Genomic DNA, 19,275 nt, shown 5'->3' with positions numbered 1-19,275 from the left:
GGAGAGACAAAACTATGGCAAAACAAAAAACAGAACAAAAACAGAACAAAAATAATACATGACAAAATAAAATAAAACGCACAGAATTAGAGGTCAAAAGCAAGATTGAAAAGGTGAGTTTTGAGGGCTGATTTAAAAGATGTCAGGGTGTTTGCTTCACGGATATGGCTGGGGAGGGCATTCCAGAGGGAGGGCGCAGCAAAGGCCCTGTCGCCCCAAGTCCGGAGCCTGGTCGTGGGAGGAGTTAGGAGGTTGGCATCAGCAGACCTAAGACACCATGATGTCTTTTCATGATGTCTTTCATGGTGTCTTTCATGGTGTCTTTCATGATGTCTTTCATGGTGTCTTTCATGGCGTCTTTCATGGTGTCTTTTCATAGTGTCTTTCATGGTGTCTTTCATGATGTCTTTCATGATGTCTTTCATGATGTCTTTCATGATGTCTTTCATGGTGTCTTTCATGGTGTCTTTCATGGTGTCTTTCATGATGTCTTTCATGATGTCTTTCATGATGTCTTTCATGATGTCTTTCATGGTGTCTTTCATGGTGTCTTTCATGGTGTCTTTCATGGTGTCTTTTCATGATGTCTTTCATGGTGTCTTTCATGATGTCTTTCATGATGTCTTTCATGATGTCTTTCATGATGTCTTTCATGGTGTCTTTCATGGTGTCTTTCATGGTGTCTTTCATGGTGTCTTTCATGGTGTCTTTCATGGCGTCTTTCATGGTGTCTTTTCATAGTGTCTTTCATGGTGTCTTTCATGATGTCTTTCATGATGTCTTTCATGATGTCTTTCATGGTGTCTTTCATAGTGTCTTTCATGGTGTCTTTCATGGTGTCTTTCATGGTGTCTTTCATGGTGTCTTTCATGATGTCTTTCATGGCGTCTTTCATGGCGTCTTTCATGGTGTCTTTCATGGTGTCTTTCATGGTGTCTTTCATGGTGTCTTTCATGGTGTCTTTCATGGCGTCTTTCATGGTGTCTTTCATGGTGTCTTTCATGGTGTCTTTCATGGTGTCTTTCATAGTGTCTTTCATGGTGTCTTTCATGGTGTCTTTCATAGTGTCTTTCATAGTGTCTTTCATGGTGTCTTTCATGGTGTCTTTCATGGTGTCTTTCATGGTGTCTTTCATGGTGTCTTTCATGGTGTCTTTCATGATGTCTTTCATGGTGTCTTTCATGGTGTCTTTCATGTTGTCTTTCATGATGTCTTTCATGGTGTCTTTCATGGTGTCTTTCATGGTGTCTTTCATGATGTCTTTCATGATGTCTTTCATAGTGTCTTTCATGGTGTCTTTCATGGTGTCTTTCATGGTGTCTTTCATAGTGTCTTTCATGGCGTCTTTCATGATGTCTTTCATGGCGTCTTTCATGATGTCTTTCATGATGTCTTTCATGGTGTCTTTCATGGTGTCTTTCATAGTGTCTTTCATGGTGTCTTTCATGGTGTCTTTCATAGTGTCTTTCATAGTGTCTTTCATGATGTCTTTCATGATGTCTTTCATGATGTCTTTCATGGCGTCTTTCATAGTGTCTTTCATGGTGTCTTTCATAGTGTCTTTCATGGTGTCTTTCATGATGTCTTTCATGATGTCTTTCATAGTGTCTTTCATAGTGTCTTTCATGGTGTCTTTCATGATGTCTTTCATGGTGTCTTTCATAGTGTCTTTCATGGTGTCTTTCATGGTGTCTTTCATGATGTCTTTCATGATGTCTTTCATAGTGTCTTTCATAGTGTCTTTCATAGTGTCTTTCATGATGTCTTTCATGGTGTCTTTCATAGTGTCTTTCATGGTGTCTTTCATGGTGTCTTTCATGGTGTCTTTCATGATGTCTTTCATGGTGTCTTTCATAGTGTCCTGCATGGTGTCTTTCATGGTGTCTTTCATGGTGTCTTTCATGGTGTCTTTCATGATGTCTTTCATGGCGTCTTTCATGGCGTCTTTCATGGCGTCTTTCATGGTGTCTTTCATGATGTCTTTCATGGCGTCTTTCATGGCGTCTTTCATGGTGTCTTTCATGATGTCTTTCATGGTGTCTTTCATAGTGTCCTGCATGGTGTCTTTCATGGTGTCTTTCATGGTGTCTTTCATGGTGTCTTTCATGATGTCTTTCATGGCGTCTTTCATAGTGTCTTTCATGGTGTCTTTCATGGTGTCTTTCATGATGTCTTTCATGGCGTCTTTCATGGCGTCTTTCATGGTGTCTTTCATGATGTCTTTCATGGTGTCTTTTCATGGTGTCTTTCATGGTGTCTTTCATGGTGTCTTTCATGATGTCCTGCATGATGTCTTTCATGATGTCTTTCATGGTGTCTTTTCATGGTGTCTTTCATGGTGTCTTTCATGATGTCTTTCATAGTGTCTTTCATGGCGTCTTTCATGATGTCTTTCATGGTGTCTTTCATGGTGTCTTTCATAGTGTCTTTCATGGTGTCTTTCATAGTGTCTTTCATGATGTCTTTCATAGTGTCTTTCATAGTGTCTTTCATGGTGTCTTTCATGATGTCTTTCATGGTGTCATTCATGATGTCTTTCATGGTGTCTTTCATAGTGTCTTTCATGATGTCTTTCATGGTGTCTTTCATGGTGTCTTTCATAGTGTCTTTCATGGTGTCTTTCATGGTGTCTTTCATGGTGTCTTTCATGATGTCTTTCATGGTGTCTTTCATGGTGTCTTTCATGGTGTCTTTCATGGTGTCTTTCATGGTGTCTTTCATGGTGTCTTTCATAGTGTCCTGCATGATGTCTTTCATGGTGTCTTTCATGGCGTCTTTCATGGCGTCTTTCATGGCGTCTTTCATGGTGTCTTTCATAGTGTCTTTCATGGCGTCTTTCATGGTGTCTTTCATAGTGTCTTTCATAGTGTCTTTCATGATGTCTTTCATGGCGTCTTTCATGGCGTCTTTCATGGTGTCTTTCATGATGTCTTTCATGGTGTCTTTTCATGGTGTCTTTCATGGTGTCTTTCATGGTGTCTTTCATGATGTCCTGCATGATGTCTTTCATGATGTCTTTCATGGTGTCTTTTCATGGTGTCTTTCATGGTGTCTTTCACGATGTCTTTCATGATGTCTTTCATGGTGTCTTTCATGGTGTCTTTCATGGTGTCTTTCATAGTGTCTTTCATGGTGTCTTTCATAGTGTCTTTCATGATGTCTTTCATGGTGTCTTTCATGGTGTCTTTCATGGTGTCTTTCATGATGTCTTTCATAGTGTCTTTCATGGCGTCTTTCATGATGTCTTTCATGGTGTCTTTCATGGTGTCTTTCATAGTGTCTTTCATGGTGTCTTTCATAGTGTCTTTCATGATGTCTTTCATGGTGTCTTTCATGGTGTCTTTCATAGTGTCTTTCATGATGTCTTTCATGGTGTCTTTCATGATGTCTTTCATGATGTCTTTCATAGTGTCCTGCATGATGTCTTTCATGATGTCTTTCATGATGTCTTTCATGGTGTCTTTCATGGTGTCTTTCATGGTGTCTTTCATGATGTCTTTCATAGTGTCCTGCATGATGTCTTTCATGGTGTCTTTCATGGTGTCTTTCATGATGTCTTTCATGATGTCTTTCATGGTGTCTTTCATGGTGTCTTTCATGGTGTCTTTCATGGTGTCTTTCATGATGTCTTTCATAGTGTCCTGCATGATGTCTTTCATGGTGTCTTTCATGGTGTCTTTCATAGTGTCTTTCATGGTGTCTTTCATGGCGTCTTTCATGGTGTCTTTCATGGTGTCCTGCATGATGTCTTTCATGGTGTCTTTCATGATGTCCTGCATGATGTCTTTCATGGTGTCTTTCATGGTGTCTTTCATGGTGTCTTTCATGGTGTCTTTCATGGTGTCTTTCATGATGTCTTTCATGGTGTCTTTCATGGTGTCTTTCATGGTGTCTTTCATGGTGTCTTTCATGGTGTCTTTCATGGTGTCTTTCATGATGTCTTTCATGGTGTCTTTCATGGTGTCTTTCATGGTGTCTTTCATGGTGTCTTTCATGATGTCTTTCATGATGTCTTTCATGATGTCTTTCATGGTGTCTTTCATGATGTCTTTCATGATGTCTTTCATAGTGTCCTGCATGGCGTCTTTCATGGATAACTTATTGAATCAGGCGCTCCAGCCGCCCCCCCCCCCCCCCCCCCCCCCTCCCCCTCTCAAGGAATGTTGCCATAGGAAAGAAAAGAAAAAAGGGAAAAGCACCAGGATGATCTCATTGACATCATATGGAAACTATCTCTGCCTTCGCTCGACGTTGGAATGAGACTTTCCCTGCTAATTGAATCCCAGCTGCCTGTCGCCGTGCGGCGGACGTGTCTGCTCATCGTCTCGGGGTGAAGGAGACCTGTTGGAGAGACGGGTCAGGCGTCCAGACGGTCACGTGTCTGCTCATCGTCTCGGGGTGAAGGAGACCTGTTCGAGACGGGTCAGGCGTCCAGACGGTCACGTGTCTGCTCATCGTCTCGGGGTGAAGGAGACCTGTTGGAGACGGGTCAGGCGTCCAGACGGTCACGTGTCTGCTCATCGTCTCGGGGTGAAGGAGACCTGTTCGAGACGGGTCAGGCGTCCAGACGGTCACGTGTCTGCTCATCGTCTCGGGGTGAAGGAGACCTGTTGGAGACGGGTCAGGCGTCCAGACGGTCACGTGTCTGCTCATCGTCTCGGGGTGAAGGAGACCTGTTCGAGACGGGTCAGGCGTCCAGACGGTCAGGGTGACCGAAGCGTCTCGCTGAGCGGACACCTCCAGACAGACAGACGGGCCCCAGGCCGCTCGGTGGATAGGATGGATGCAGGAGAGAAGGGGGGGTGCACACAGGGGCGGCAGTGTCTCGGGTTGACCACTAGAGGGCAGTGTTGCTAGGCAGATGGAAGCAGACTTTTTGGTTTGGTTTCAAGACATGTCTTGAAAGTGGTCTTCAAAGGTGCCCCACCAAGGTGCATTGATTACTCTAAAAAGATCTATTGTTTTCCAATGTAATTGTAGAGTTATGATCGATCCCCTCTTATGAACCATAATTGCTCTTACCAACTACATATATCAACTACACCACACTACACTTTATCAAGCGTGCTGTAATAACATGTGTCTTGGTCTGTCTCTGTGTGTGTCTGTCTCTGTGTGTGTGTCTGTCTCTGTGTGGGTCTGTCTCTGTGTGGGTCTGTCTCTGTGTGTGTCTGTCTCTGTGTGTGTCTGTGTGTGTCTGTCTGTGTCTGTGTGTCTGTGTGTCTGCAGGCTCTGAGACAGCGCTCTGACCTGTGTGTCTGTGTGTCTGTGTGTCTGCAGGCTCTGAGACGGCGCTGGCCCAGTTGGCTCTGAACATCCTGGTTCTGCTGATGAAGGACCAGTGGAGCTGGCTGTGCACCGAGAACATCCAGAGAGCCATCCGGCTGCTGTTTGGAACCCTGATCGACAGGTGAGCAGGGAGACAGTGGGATACAGAGACAGGTGAGCAGGGAGACAGTGGGAGACAGAGACAGGTGAGCAGGGAGACAGTGGGAGACAGAGACAGGTGAGCAGGGAGACAGTGGGAGACAGAGACAGGTGAGCAGGGAGACACTGGGACACAGAGACAGGTGAGCAGGGAGACAGTGGGAGACAGAGACAGGTGAGCAGGGAGACACTGGGAGACAGAGACAGGTGAGCAGGGAGACAGTGGGACACAGAGACAGGTGAGCAGGGAGACACTGGGACACAGAGACAGGTGAGCAGGGAGACAGTGGGACACAGAGACAGGTGAGCAGGGAGACAGTGGGAGACAGTAGAGACAGTAGAGACACCACACTGGGAGACAGTAGAGACAGTAGAGACAGCAGAGACAGTAGAGACAGCAGAGACAGTAGAGACAGTAGACAGTAGAGACCAGTAGAGACAGTAGAGACAGTAGAGACAGTAGAGAGACCACACTGGGAGACAGTAGATACAGTAGAGACAGTAGAGACAGTAGAGATGCCACACTTGGGGACAGTAGAGACAGTAGAGACAGTAGAGACAGGAGACAGTGGAGACAGTGGAGACAGTGGAGACAGTAGAGACAATAGAGACAGTGGAGACAGTGTTCGAATCCAGCTCTCCACATTGTTTTCAGTTTAGCTGGTCGTCCGCAGTAATACACATTGGCCGTATTACGGGGAGGGAAAACTGAAGGGTGGGGATCGAACGTTGTGAACAAGCGACTCCTACAAGTCGGTTGGTGCGCCTGCGCAGTAGAATCAGGAAGTGTCGGGGGCAGCGTGAGCCTCCCACGCGTTACTCCTCGCCACTGAGAGATCGAGCTGCGCAGGTGAAAAGATGCGACTGCTGTTACCTCAAGTACCGGAGGGGACTTGTGCTATGTATGACTTAGTCCACATTGCAGCCGGCTTGTGGGAGGCAAGAAACAGCGTTCGTGACAGGGGAGGGTTGAATTGGATGATACGAAATTGGGATGGGAGAAAATATAGAAAAATGGGAGAAAAAGTGGATCAAAAAAAAAAGAGACAGTGGAGACAGTAGAGGCAGTAGAGACAGTGGAGACAGTAGAGACAATAGAGACAATGGAGTAGGGCTGGGCGATATGGCCTAAATATGATATCACGATATTTTCTGACCTTTCGGCGATACACGATACGCATCACGATGTTTTTCTTTTTTTCCCCAAACAATTCATTATGAGGCTTACCAAGACAGTATTTGAGTTTGCAAGCTAACATTAAAGACAAAATAAAATACCCATGCATTTAGCATTTTTATATTATATATTAGATTTAGATTATTGGATTATTAGATTATATATTGCATATATTTAGCAATGAGATATTATATGATTTAGATATGAAATATGATGAATTGAAAATGGGGGACCCTGATGTAAACAAGACGAAAGTCTTTCGCTGGTCTGCATCCCCTTAACAATTGTATGTATTGAGCTGTACTGTACCCATTCTGCAATATGTTAATAAAGTTTTAAATCAATCAATCAATCAATCAATAGGATTTTAGCATTTTTATGAAACTACTGTATATTTGTATGTCTCTAAATGTTTTGATGAATTGAAAATGGAGGACCCTTATGTAAAAAAGCCGAAAGTCTTTTTCTGGTCTTCATCCTCCAGTCAGTCCACTGTTGTTGTATTGAGCTGTACTGTATTGTACCCATTCTGCAATCGTTAATAACGTTCATTCATTCAATCATTCAGCCGGCAACACAATAATTTTGATTGACAGTCGAGTCTGCCAATTACGTCACACCGCTTGTACCCGCCCTGCTGTTCTTAGCACCAATCGGCAAGCAGCGCTATTCTTTTTTTACTTCCAGAATGCCCTCCTTGATTTTAACGAGAGCTCAGCTCAACGACAACAACAACAACAGCTCACCGCAGCCGACGAGTGATTACTAGCGCACCGCAGCATGACAACGAGGCATAATGATTTTACTGCAACACATGTTATAATAAAAGCCTTTCAATACATCCGTCTGATTGAAAACTTTATTAACAGACCGCAGAATGGGCACGCACAACTCGGCACGGACTGAGATATGAACAGTAACGCTTGCTATCTATGTTGTCATCGGACGTTGCTATGTTTGGGTAAATACGCTGATGTGTAACTATATAACGTGTAACTATATAATGTTGATGCCACAAAACGAATGCCTTTGTTAATCATAACAAGTACTAACTTTGATGCAGTAGTGTGTGTGTGGGAGCGGCGTTGTTCAAAAGTTTGAACGGGGTGGACCAGATTGACGCGACACAATCCTCTTGGGCAAAACATCACGATATCCACGATACGTTAAAAAAGTGTATCGTTAATGAACTGTACCCGATATTTATATAATATCGTCATATCGCCCAGCCCTACAATGGAGACAGTAGAGGCAGTAGAGACAGTAGAGACAGTAGAGGCAGTAGAGACAGTGGAGACGGTAGAGACAGTAGAGACGGTAGAGACAGTAGAGACGGTAGAGACAGTAGAGACAGTAGAGACAGTAGAGGCAGTAGAGACAGTAGAGAGACAGTAGAGACAGTAGAGAGACAGTAGAGACAGTAGAGACAGTAGAGAGACAGTAGAGACAGTAGAGACAGTAGAGACAGTAGAGACAGTAGAGGCAGTAGAGACAGTAGAGACAGTAGAGACAGTGGAGACAGTAGAGACAGTAGAGGCAGTAGAGACAGTGGAGACAGTAGAGACAGTAGAGGCAGTAGAGACGGTAGAGACAGTGGAGACAGTGGAGCCAGTAGAGACTGGGAGGCAGTAGAGACAGTAGAGACAGTAGAGACAGTAGATACAGTAGGAGAGACAGTAGGAGAGACAGTAGAGACAGTAGAGACAGTAGAGACAGTAGAGGCAGTAGAGACAGTAGAGACAGTAGGAGAGACAGTAGGAGAGACAGTAGAGACAGTAGAGACAGTAGAGACAGTGGAGACAGTAGAGACAGTAGAGACAGTAGAGACAGTGGAGACAGTAGAGACAGTAGAGACAGTAGAGACAGTAGAGACAGTAGAGACGGTAGAGACGGTAGAGACGGTAGAGACAGTGGAGACAGTAGAGACAGTAGAGACAGTAGAGACAGTAGAGACAGTGGAGACAGTAGAGACAGTAGAGACAGTAGAGACAATAGAGAAAGTAGAGACACCACACTGGGAGACAGTAGAGTGCTTGATTTTCTTACCAACAAAAGTCAAGGCCTGGAATTCCTTGAAAACAGACCATTCTTTTAACAAGGTGCTTAAAAAGTCCTTGAAATTCAAACCAACCATTCGCATTGAAAGTGTTGTTCATCCATGATAAAAAAATTCCGAATCAAGAAATTCATTTTTTTTCATTTAAAGTGTAACTAATTGTCGGAAATTGGTTTGTCAAAAATGTGTATAAAAAACTGCATTTAAAAGTGAAGTGAATCCTTTTTAAATGCCCTTTTCAAATGAAAAATTATGCTTAGGAAAGTTTTGTTTAATTTAATTTTGCAATGTCTGTGGGAACCCTGCGTCTTGTCTAGGTTCTAATCTATCCTGTACAGATTTACAGGTACACTATTGATTGATTGATTGAAAAGTTTATTAACAGATTGCAGAATGGGTACAGTACAGTACAGCTCAATACACACAATTGTTAAGGGGATGCAGACCAGAGAAAGACTTTCGTCTTGTTTACATCAGGGTCCCCCATTTTCAATTCATCATAACATATATGACATACATGACATACAGATAGACAGTACTGCTACACATTTATGACATATCAGATTGGCAAATACAGTACTGTTTGTGATACAAAAGTGTCCAGAAAAAGAGTGTATATACATTTGACGTAGAAACTGTACATTGGAGGAGGTTGGGTGGGTGGGGTGGGGTTGGGTGGGTGGGTGGGGGCTGTACATTGGAGGTGGGGGGGGGGGGGGACACACACATTGTACACTGTACATTAGAATACTGACAAAGCCATACTTGGTCATTTACTGTACAACTAGGTTAGGACATTTGTAGGGGCCAGTTTCGAATTGCAGTCTCCCGTAGGTGTTCTTTGAGAGTGTTTTTGAAAGTGTGTAGTGATTCACATTCCTTTACAGCTTTGGGTAGGGCGTTCCACATTGATGTGGCATAATTGCGAAACGTGTTTAGTCCCTTGTTTGAGCCGAATCTGGGTTTAACATGATTTGTGGAGCTCCCTCTGGTGTTGTGATCGTGGTATTCACTGACCTTTGGGAAGTATTTTGACATGTACATGGGTACCTTGGTCGCGTAGTGTATCTTGTAGACCAGGCCCATTGCAAGTTGCTGTACTCTGTCGTCTACTCTAAGCCATCCTAGGTTGTCAAAGTGGGCATGGGTGAGGTGGGTTCTAGGAGTAAGGTCAAGCAGTAGTCTGACCAGCTTGTTTTGAGATGTTTGTAATATATACTACTTGAATATAGCCCGTACAGCAGCCTACCAAGAGTCTAACCGACCCTGCCAGCAAACCACGTGCTTCAACCTAACATGCTATTTGAGAACCACTTTATAGTTTATAGACTAATGTCACTTAACACACAAACAAGTTAGTTAGCGTGATATCTGCCGGCGCAATCCGACACGGGAGCCTTGGTGTGACACGTACTATAAATATGGAACATTATCATATCAAAGAAGCGACGCAATGGTTCCTGAATCGAGGCCGGTAGCTCGAATAGGCGGTGTGGCCTGGTGTCGGAGCCTGGGCACACACACCCTCTGGCTAAACGCTAGCGAGTCTAACGCGTTAGGTCATCGGCTGCTCGTCCCCGAGGCTCTCTTGAGATGAACTGAGAGGTCGTCTTCATTTAGGACAGAGTGTCCTCCTTCTTGGACTCCACTGAGCCACTGGACATGAGTACCAGTGTGTACATGAGTACCAGTGTGTACATGAGTACCAGTGTGTACATGAGTACCAGTGTGTCATCAGTGTGTACATGAGTACCAGTGTGTACATGAGTACCAGTGTGTCATCCGTGTGTACATGAGTACCAGTGTGGACATGAGTACCAGTGTGTACATGAGTACCAGTGTGTACATGAGTACCAGTGTGTCATCAGTGTGTACATGAGTACCAGTGTGTCATCAGTGTGTACATGAGTACCAGTGTGTACATGAGTACCAGTGTGGACATGAGTACCAGTGTGTACATGAGTACCAGTGTGTACATGAGTACCAGTGTGGACATGAGTACCAGTGTGGACATGAGTACCAGTGTGTACATGAGTACCAGTGTGTACATGAGTACCAGTGTGTACATGAGTACCAGTGTGTACATGAGTACCAGTGTGTCACCAGTGTGTACATGAGTACCAGTGTGTCACCAGTGTGTACATGAGTACCAGTGTGTACATGAGTATCAGTGTGTACATGAGTACCAGTGTGTCACCAGTGTGTACATGAGTACCAGTGTGTACATGAGTACCAGTGTGTACATGAGTACCAGTGTGTACATGAGTACCAGTGTGTCACCAGTGTGTACATGAGTACCAGTGTGTCACCAGTGTGTACATGAGTACCAGTGTGTCACCAGTGTGTACATGAGTACCAGTGTGGACATGAGTACCAGTGTGTACATGAGTACCAGTGTGTACATGAGTACCAGTGTGTACATGAGTACCAGTGTGGACATGAGTACCAGTGTGTACATGAGTACCAGTGTGTACATGAGTACCAGTGTGGACATGAGTACCAGTGTGTCAGCAGTGTGTACATGAGTACCAGTGTGTACGGAGCTAATGCTGCTAATGATGGAGCATCGCCGTCGGTTGTGTGATAGTAAAGGGGCTAACCTTCTGTATTGTCACAGTGAAAGGGTTAACCGGCTGTCGTGTGGCAGTGAAAGGGTTAAGTAGCGCCGATCAAGGCAGGAGGTGCATTCCTCTGTCGTCCACTTGCTACCTGCTTCTGATCTGACTGGAGTCGCACTCCTCCAGGGACTCCATGAAGACTCCTCTCATTCAGGATCTTACACTTGCATCATTATTATATCACACATAGATCAGTGTGTTGTTGGGAGAATTTCAGGAATCAAAAGAAATCGAAAGTCCCCATTAAGATGACCAGGAGGTCAGCTCAGGTCACGTTGTGGTCGGACCGAAGGTCACCTGCGCTCGGAGATGTTTCTTAATCCCCGGTCTCGTCCATCTGTCTGGAAGCAATAACTTGTTGTGGTTGTTGCATAGTATAGTATAGTATAGTGTGGGGCGGCGTGGCTCAGGGGTAGAGCGGGTCGTCCAATGATCGAATGGTTGGTGGTTCGAATCCCGCTCAAGCCCATGTCCATCCCACTGCCGTTGTGTCCTTGGGCAAGACACTAAAACCTACTTGCCTTGTATGAATGTGTATGCATGTGAATGAATGTTGGTGGTGGTCGGAGGGGCCGTAGGCGATGATTATTCGCAGAATAATGGACTCTGTGAAGCGCTCTGAGTCAGAGAAGAGCGCTATATAAATCCAATCCATTATTATTATTATTATTATTATTATTATAGTTAGTAGTATAGTATAGTTAGTAACCGCAAGTATAGCATAGGGACATAGAAGTAAAACGGCACCTTGTATAGGAGTGTACATAGGATCCAGTGCCTTTAAGCCATTTAGTAACATGTCTATTCTAGTTCTCTTTTTATTATTATTACTATTACTATTGTTTTTATTGCACAATCGAAGCGGGCATGGCCAACCACATGTCACTGTATGCCCTGGTATGTATGTGATGACTAGAACTCTTGAGTCTTGAGGTGAACACACGCATCCTGAAGGAATGTGTGACTCGCTCTCCCCGCGGCCCCCCCGCCAGATGCTCTCGCCTCGCTTTCATCCGCACCAAGTTACTCATCGCCAAGTGGAAGAGAGTTTTTAGCTGTTTGTAACTGAGGGGTACAATTCCCTGACTGTATTGATAAGTATGGTATCATTAAACCACTACCGCTTTATGTACTTTAACTACTGGCCATACAGTACACGATATCTAAATATGATGAACACTTTCCCACCATGAAACCAGGTCCACACAAAGGTAATAATCAAATATTTAATATATAGCAAAAGGTACATATAATATTCACCATTACGTTTATGATTTGAATGCTCTTGTAAGGCAAATGAGTACTCGTAGGCAAATCAACACTGAATGTCCAATCTCTGGTTACGCAGGAAGCAAGTATACAACCTGGCTCTTAGGGAATTATAACGATGGCACACTTAATGATTATAGCTGGATATACTGTAGGGGTCCTCCCGGTTGTAAGCCGGTAGGGGGGGGTAGGAGAGCCGTCGGCCGTATCCCGTCTGGTCAACGATGTCTAGGGAGACTTCACGTACAGAAGACAGTGCAGTAGAATCTTGATCCACAGATGAATACACCTTGGCTCTCTTGTAGGCTGTAGCTGTAGCTGTAGCTCCACAGTGAAGGAGAAGCGAGGCGACCTCAGTCTGGTCTGAGCGCCGTCTCACCTTGACTCCTTTCGGGGTAGATCCAACACTCACCGGTGTTGGCGATTATCCGCTCCACAAATCAAAGTACCAAAGCAAATATATATTCCATGCCGCATAGGGCTCAGCAGTCGTCGGGTAGGTAATCCAATGTACAGGTCCACTCGGTCCTCGCCTAGAACTCCTCGGATGAAAGCACCACGTGTGGTCTGCCCAGCCTGGTTAAGACTCTAGATAACACGAGGAAGCGACGGGGATGCTGCTCACTTTAGAACTATAACTGCACGATGCACCATACATAATAGACTATTATTACTTAATAGAAATACGGTGCCAAACTCTGGCAATTCAGCTATCAATTCGCACGAGGTCTCAATGCTACTCTAAGGCCAAACAGGCCATACCACACCGCACGCGGCATCGTGGGGTGAGGCTTCACGTTCTGTTACTTAGTTGGGTAGAAGACGAAGGGATAAGAGGACTTCTACATTTCTTGCGCCATATTTATATGCACGGTGAACAAATAGTGCCACTCTCTTTTCGGTAGCCGTATTCCTGCGCAGAGCCGGGGCTAGTAGGGACATGTTTCGTCGGTACCATTGAACTTGGCTCCAAGGGGCTTGTCCCTGGCGCCAGGTCCTTGTCCAATAAGAGAATGAACTATTATGGGCTATAGTAGACTAAAGGAATATTCCGTGTATATGTATATAATAAATAATAATAATAATACTTCGTTTTATATAGCGCCTTTCAAAGGACCCAAGGTCGCTTTACATAAGGGGGGGGGGGGGGGGAGATAACAAGTCAACAAACATAGTGGACAGACACAACACATACATATAAAGTGAGAAAGTTAGGGGTTGAAGGCCAGGTTGAAGAGGTGGGTTTTGAGCAGTTTTTTAAATGAGTCCAGAGTTGGGGTGGTGCGGAGTTCTGCGGGGAGGGAGTTCCAGAGGGTGGGAGCTGCCACACTGAAAGCTCTGTCCCCGAACGTCCGCAGTCTGGTTCGGGGGATGGAGAGCTGACCAGTGTCCGTGGATCGCAGGGACCGTGACTGAGTGTAGGGGTGGAGGAGGTCAGTGAGGTACTGAGGTGCCAGGGCGTGAAGGGATTTGTAGGTGAGCAGGAGGGTTTTGTAGGTGATGCGGGATTTGATGGGGAGCCAGTGGAGCTGGATGAGGATGGGGGTGATGTGCTGCCAGGGTTTGGTGCGGGTTAGAACCCTGGCAGCTGAATTTTGAACATACTGGAGCCTGTCCAGGGTTTTGCTTGGGACCCCGGACAGGACCCCGTTGCAGTAGTCCAGGCGGGAGGTGACGAAGGCGTGGATGAGGGTCTCAGCTGTGGTGTCGGAAAGTGATGGTCGGAGTCTGGAAATGTTTCGGAGGTGAAAGAAGGCGGATTTGGTGAGGGAATTTACATGGGATTGATAGGAAAGGGTGGAGTCCAGGATAACGCCCAGGTTGCGGACCTTAGGGGATGGGGAGATGGAGCAGCCGTCAATGTTGAGGGTGAGATCCCCAACCTTCCGGAGCAGGGCCTTGGGTGCCACAACCATGAGCTCGGTTTTATTGTTGTTGAGCTTGAGGAAATTTGATGACATCCAGGTTTTTATTTCGTGCAGGCAGTTGATAAGGGAGTGTGGGGGGAGATGGGTGGATGGTTTGGTGGAGAGGTAGAGTTGAGTGTCGTCGGCATAGGAGTGGAAGTTGAGGCCGTGGCGGCGGATGATCTGACCAAGGGGGAGCATGTAGATGGTGAATAGGATTGGGCCAAGTACGGAGCCTTGTGGGACGCCTTGGTTGACTGGGGCCGGGGTGGAACTGGAGTCGCCGATGGTGATGAACTGTGTCCGGGTGGTGAGGTAGGATTGAAACCAGGAGAGTGCTGAGCCAGTGATGCCGAGGTTGTTGGATAGGCGGTTGAGGAGGATGGAGTGGGAGACTGTGTCGAATGCTGCAGAAAGGTCAAGGAGGATGAGGATGCTTATGTGGCCAGAGTCAGCTGCAAGGAGGAGGTCGTTGGTAATTTTGATGAGGGCGGTCTCTGTGCTGTGTTGAGTTCTGAAGCCGGATTGAAAAGGCTCATAGAGCTCATGGTTGGACATGTATTGTTGGAGTTGGGCGGCCACTGCTCTTTCCAAGATTTTGCTAAGGAAAGGAAGGTTGGAGATCGGACGGAAGTTGTTTAGCTCGTCTGGGTCGAGGCCGGGTTTCTTAATGATGGGGGTGACGGAGGCTGTTTTGAAGCAGGGGGGGACGAGACCAGATTCAAATGAGGAGTTGATGATGTTGACCATGGTGGGGCAGAGAGCAGGGAGGCAGATCTTGACCAGGGTGGTATGTACAAGGAATATACAAGGGATATCAAACGATATACAAATACTATTCAATATATATCCATAAATAAATATATATATTCGGTGTAATCTGATCCTTCACAACAGCCGCCCCCTAATTAGTCCCACCTAATTAGCTAAGCAGAGACAGATTAACCGCACTGTCCACTACTCAATGTCCGCTGTGAGGGTCAGTCAACTCACAAAGTCATGGGGTCATGGTCGTCATCGATAGTATCGGGGAGCCTTGGCAGTTCTATTAGCCTCGCCACGGGTCGGGTGTAAGTCCGTCCTTGGACGAGCACTTCAGCTGCTCGGACCTTTCCATCGGCACCGGTGATCACTTTGCTTACGCGGCCAGCCGGCCACATAGCTCTGGGTAGTGACTGGTCGATAATCATGACGACTGTTCCTTCTGTCAAATTGTCTCTCTCTTTTACCCACTTCTGGCGGGTCTGTAGAGACGGTAGGTAGTAGAGTAGGAAGCTGTTCCAAAACTTGTCAGCCAGTACTTGACTGTACCTCCACATTCTTCGGCCGTTCGCTTCTTCAGGCCTGTACATTGTCTGTGGTAGCGCGGGGTCCAGCCGCCCCATCAAGAGTGTGTTGGGGGTGACTGGGTCGACATCTGCTACATCACTTGAGACGTAACCGAGGGGCTTTGAGTTCAATACTCCCTCGATCTCTGTGAGGACTGTCATTAGGACTTCTTCCGCCACGGTCTGGGCCCCAAGCACGGCGTACAGGGCTGTCTTTATGGAACGTACTTCTCGTTCCCAGGTTCCACCGAAGTGAGGTGCGTTCGGGGGATTAAACTGGAAGTCAATCTGGGATGGAGCGAGGTGGGTCTTAAGTTCTGGGCCCATAGCTTGGAAGCTCTCTCTCAGCTCTCTTTCTCCGCCTTTGAAGTTTGTCCCGTGATCAGACAACAATGTAGACGGTTTTCCTTTCCGTGATGTGAATCTTCGGAAGGCCATAAGGAATGAGTCTGTGCTCATGGTTGGGAGGAGTTCGATATGTATCGCTCTGGTGGTCATGCATTTGAATACAATACCCCACCGCTTCTCGGTTCCTCTTCCTCTCTTTATATACAGCGGGCCGAAACAGTCCATACCGGTGGAGTGAAAAGGCTTGTCGCCGAGTCGGAGGCGACAGGGAGGTAGGTCAGCCATCCGGGGTATACTGGGCTGCGCGCGCCACTTACGGCAGTCTAGACAGGTTCGCTGGAAGCGCCGCACTGCTTCTCTCCCTTGCAGTATCCAATAACGACGTCTGATCTCCGCGAAGACTCTCTCTGCCCCTGCGTGGTGCACATCCTCGTCGTATTTCTTTATGATCAGCTCTGTGACCTTGTGTCGGCTGTTCAAGACTATCGGGTACTTAACGTCATCCGGTAGGTCTGGGGCTCTCCGCAGACGACCACCCACTCTGATGAGATTATGGGCGTCGCTCTCGGGGGCTAGGTGGAGCAGTCTGCTGTCTGATGGGACGGGCTTTGCTCCCTGTAGACAGGCTAGCTCATCGGGGAACGAGTCTCTCTGGGCTCGTTGTAATAGAAGAAGTTCTGCTTCTTCGTAGTCAGCTGCTGAAATGTCAGTTGTGGGCTGAACCTCTGGGTGGTGCCACAGAAATGTCTTTAGCTGCGCACTCTGTAGGGTGAGGCAATCGTCTAGAACCGGGTCTGTGGGGACGAGTGTGTGTGTCAACCCACAGAACATAGGTTTCTTGTTCTCTGCCTCCTCTTTACTCGCCTCCCGTGGGGTGGGTGTAGGCCACTCTTCTTCGGGGAGCTTGAGAAACTCTGGTCCGTCACTGTAGAGGTTGTGACGGGTGAGGTCATCCAGGGACATTCCCCGGGTGATGACGTCAGCTGGGTTGTGTTTGGTGTCCACATACCTCCAGCTCGCTACTTCTGTTAACTCTTGAATCTCTGTGACTCTGACTCCCACGAAGACCTTGTATCTGCACGAATCAGACCGGATCCATGTGAGTACGGTTGTGGAGTCTGACCACAAGATTGTTCTTTGCACCGGGATGGTGAGTTCACGTTGGATTAACGTGGCGAGCTGCGCTCCTGCTAGGGCTGCGCAGAGCTCTAGACGCGGGATAGATTGTTGCTTTCGTGGGGCTATTCTTGAGCGAGCCAGGATGAAGGCAGTATGTATTTCTCCTCCCTCCTCTCGGGCACGCAAGTAGGCCACTGAACCATAGGCTACTTCGGAGGCGTCGCTGAATACGTGCAGGTCGATCTTGCATGTCTCTGGCCTCACTGTGGGTGGGAAGTAGCTGCGGCGTATATTAACACCTGGGAGTGAGCGGAGTTCCTTCTCCCACTCTCTCCATGTGGATGCAAGGTGTTCGGTTATGGGATCGTCCCAGCCCTGTTCCTTGTCCCATAGCGCTCTTACAATCATCTTTGCCCTGGTGGTGTAAGGTAGAATACATCCCAACGGGTCATATTGTCTGGCGAGTGTTCTGTATACACTCCGTCTGGTGGTCGGTATTGCCGTCGACCTTCCCTGCTCCTTGGTCAGGGGTTTGTGTCTATAATGGAGCGAGTCTGTTTTGAAGCGCCAGACTAGTCCTAGTGTCATTTCTTGGGCTTCTCCTGGGATGGTCGCCATCCAGGTGTCGCTGCTCGCTGCCTTATCATCGGGGGAGAGGCTGCGCAGTACTTGCGGGTCGCTGCTGGCCCACTGCCTGAGATCAAAGCCGCCTTTGATCAGGGAGGCGCGGAGCTTGAGTAGGAGAGCCTCGGCTTCTTCTGGCGTCGAGACGCTTTGTAAACAGTTGTCCACGTAGAAACTATTTGTCACACTTTGTTGGACCTCTTCATCTGCTGCTGGGTCCTCTGCGACGTGTTTTTGTAGTGCAAACGATACTGGGGGGTCGCTGCTGGCCCGCTGCCGGAGATCAAAGCCGTCTTTGATCAGGGAGGCGCGGAGCAGCGCACGACGTCGCCAGTCAATTTTCTTTATGTGTCCCGCTGTGATTAATTTGTTAATCTCAGCGCGGTACACAGCTTCTTGAGCGGGGTCTTTGGCTAGGCGCCGCTCTGTGTTCAATAGATACCGCTCCGTCGCCTCTTTTGTGGCGTGAAAGGTGGGCATTCCCTCTCGCCTCAGGAGTGGAGTTGCGTATCTCATCACTCCGTTGACGTTGACTCTCTTTGTCCCGTGCTCGAGGAGGGCTATAGCGTAGATATCTTCCTTAGAACGAATGTCTTTCTTTTCGTTCTTAAAGGGCATTGTCTCTAGTGTCCATAGCCTCTCGACATGCTGCAGGAGTGTGGTGTCTCCTTCTGTCGCTCTGGAGTGGAGGCAGCTAGTGGCTGCTGTTCGGTTGAGAGACTTGGCGAGGGGGCCTTGTAATGTCCATCCTAGGCGGGTCTCGACTGCTGCAGGACAACCTCTGGGTCCTGTATGGACCCGGTCTATCGGGACTATGAGGTCTGCATGGTCGGAGCCTATCAGCAGGGTCGGGGTGGCACCGTCTATGAGCGGGATAGGGAGTTGACGCAGGTGCACATATTTATCCATCAGCTTGGCGATGGGGTAGGTGTACTGCGATAGTCCTATTTCTTGGCTGGTGAAAGCATTAGTAATCCTATACCGTCTCTCGGGCTGCCCGCTTGCTGCGATAGTGAAGGATACATTCTCGCCCTTTATCGTCTTTAGATCTCTTCTTATTGTCCGAATCGTCATCTGGTTCTCGCTCCCCCGCAGCCCCAGCTGGGCCGCAGCGGACGCGAGGAGAAGGGTCTTCTCTGACCCGTCATCAAGGACGGCGTAAGTGTCCATGACCTTATCTTGGTAACTCAGTGTTACACGGACCACCTTTAAGAGCACCTGGGTGCCGCTGCTGCTAGCGGGGTCAATGTACATAACACTTGCCTTTGTGCTGCTGGATGGTGCAGGCTTTCTTTTGTTACTGTCGTGTAGGACATCTAGATGGGCTCCGTCACACCGACTACACCTCTTCTTGAGGCGGCACTCGGCTGCCATGTGACTGCGCGCACATCGGTAACAGCGC

At 47.2% G+C, this 19,275-nt stretch overlaps 1 protein-coding gene across 1 annotated transcript in view; it reads left to right on the top strand.

The window, feature by feature from the left end:
* The window catches only part of snx19b (sorting nexin 19b), a gene marked incomplete at its 3' end in the record, with an annotated part of 130,309 nt that overhangs the window by 43,853 nt on the left and 67,181 nt on the right, over window positions 1-19,275 (top strand). Inside the window, exon 11 of the mRNA XM_084312035.1 lies at window positions 5,281-5,410. Coding sequence (XP_084168161.1) covers window positions 5,281-5,410 — 130 coding nt within the window. The remainder of the gene's footprint in view (window positions 1-5,280; window positions 5,411-19,275) is intronic.

Source organism: Notolepis coatsorum (genome assembly GCF_963971535.1).
Source record: "Notolepis coatsorum genome assembly, chromosome: 1".
NCBI classification, from domain to species: domain Eukaryota; kingdom Metazoa; phylum Chordata; class Actinopteri; order Aulopiformes; family Paralepididae; genus Notolepis; species Notolepis coatsorum.
This window is presented reverse-complemented; position numbering and strand designations above follow the sequence as displayed.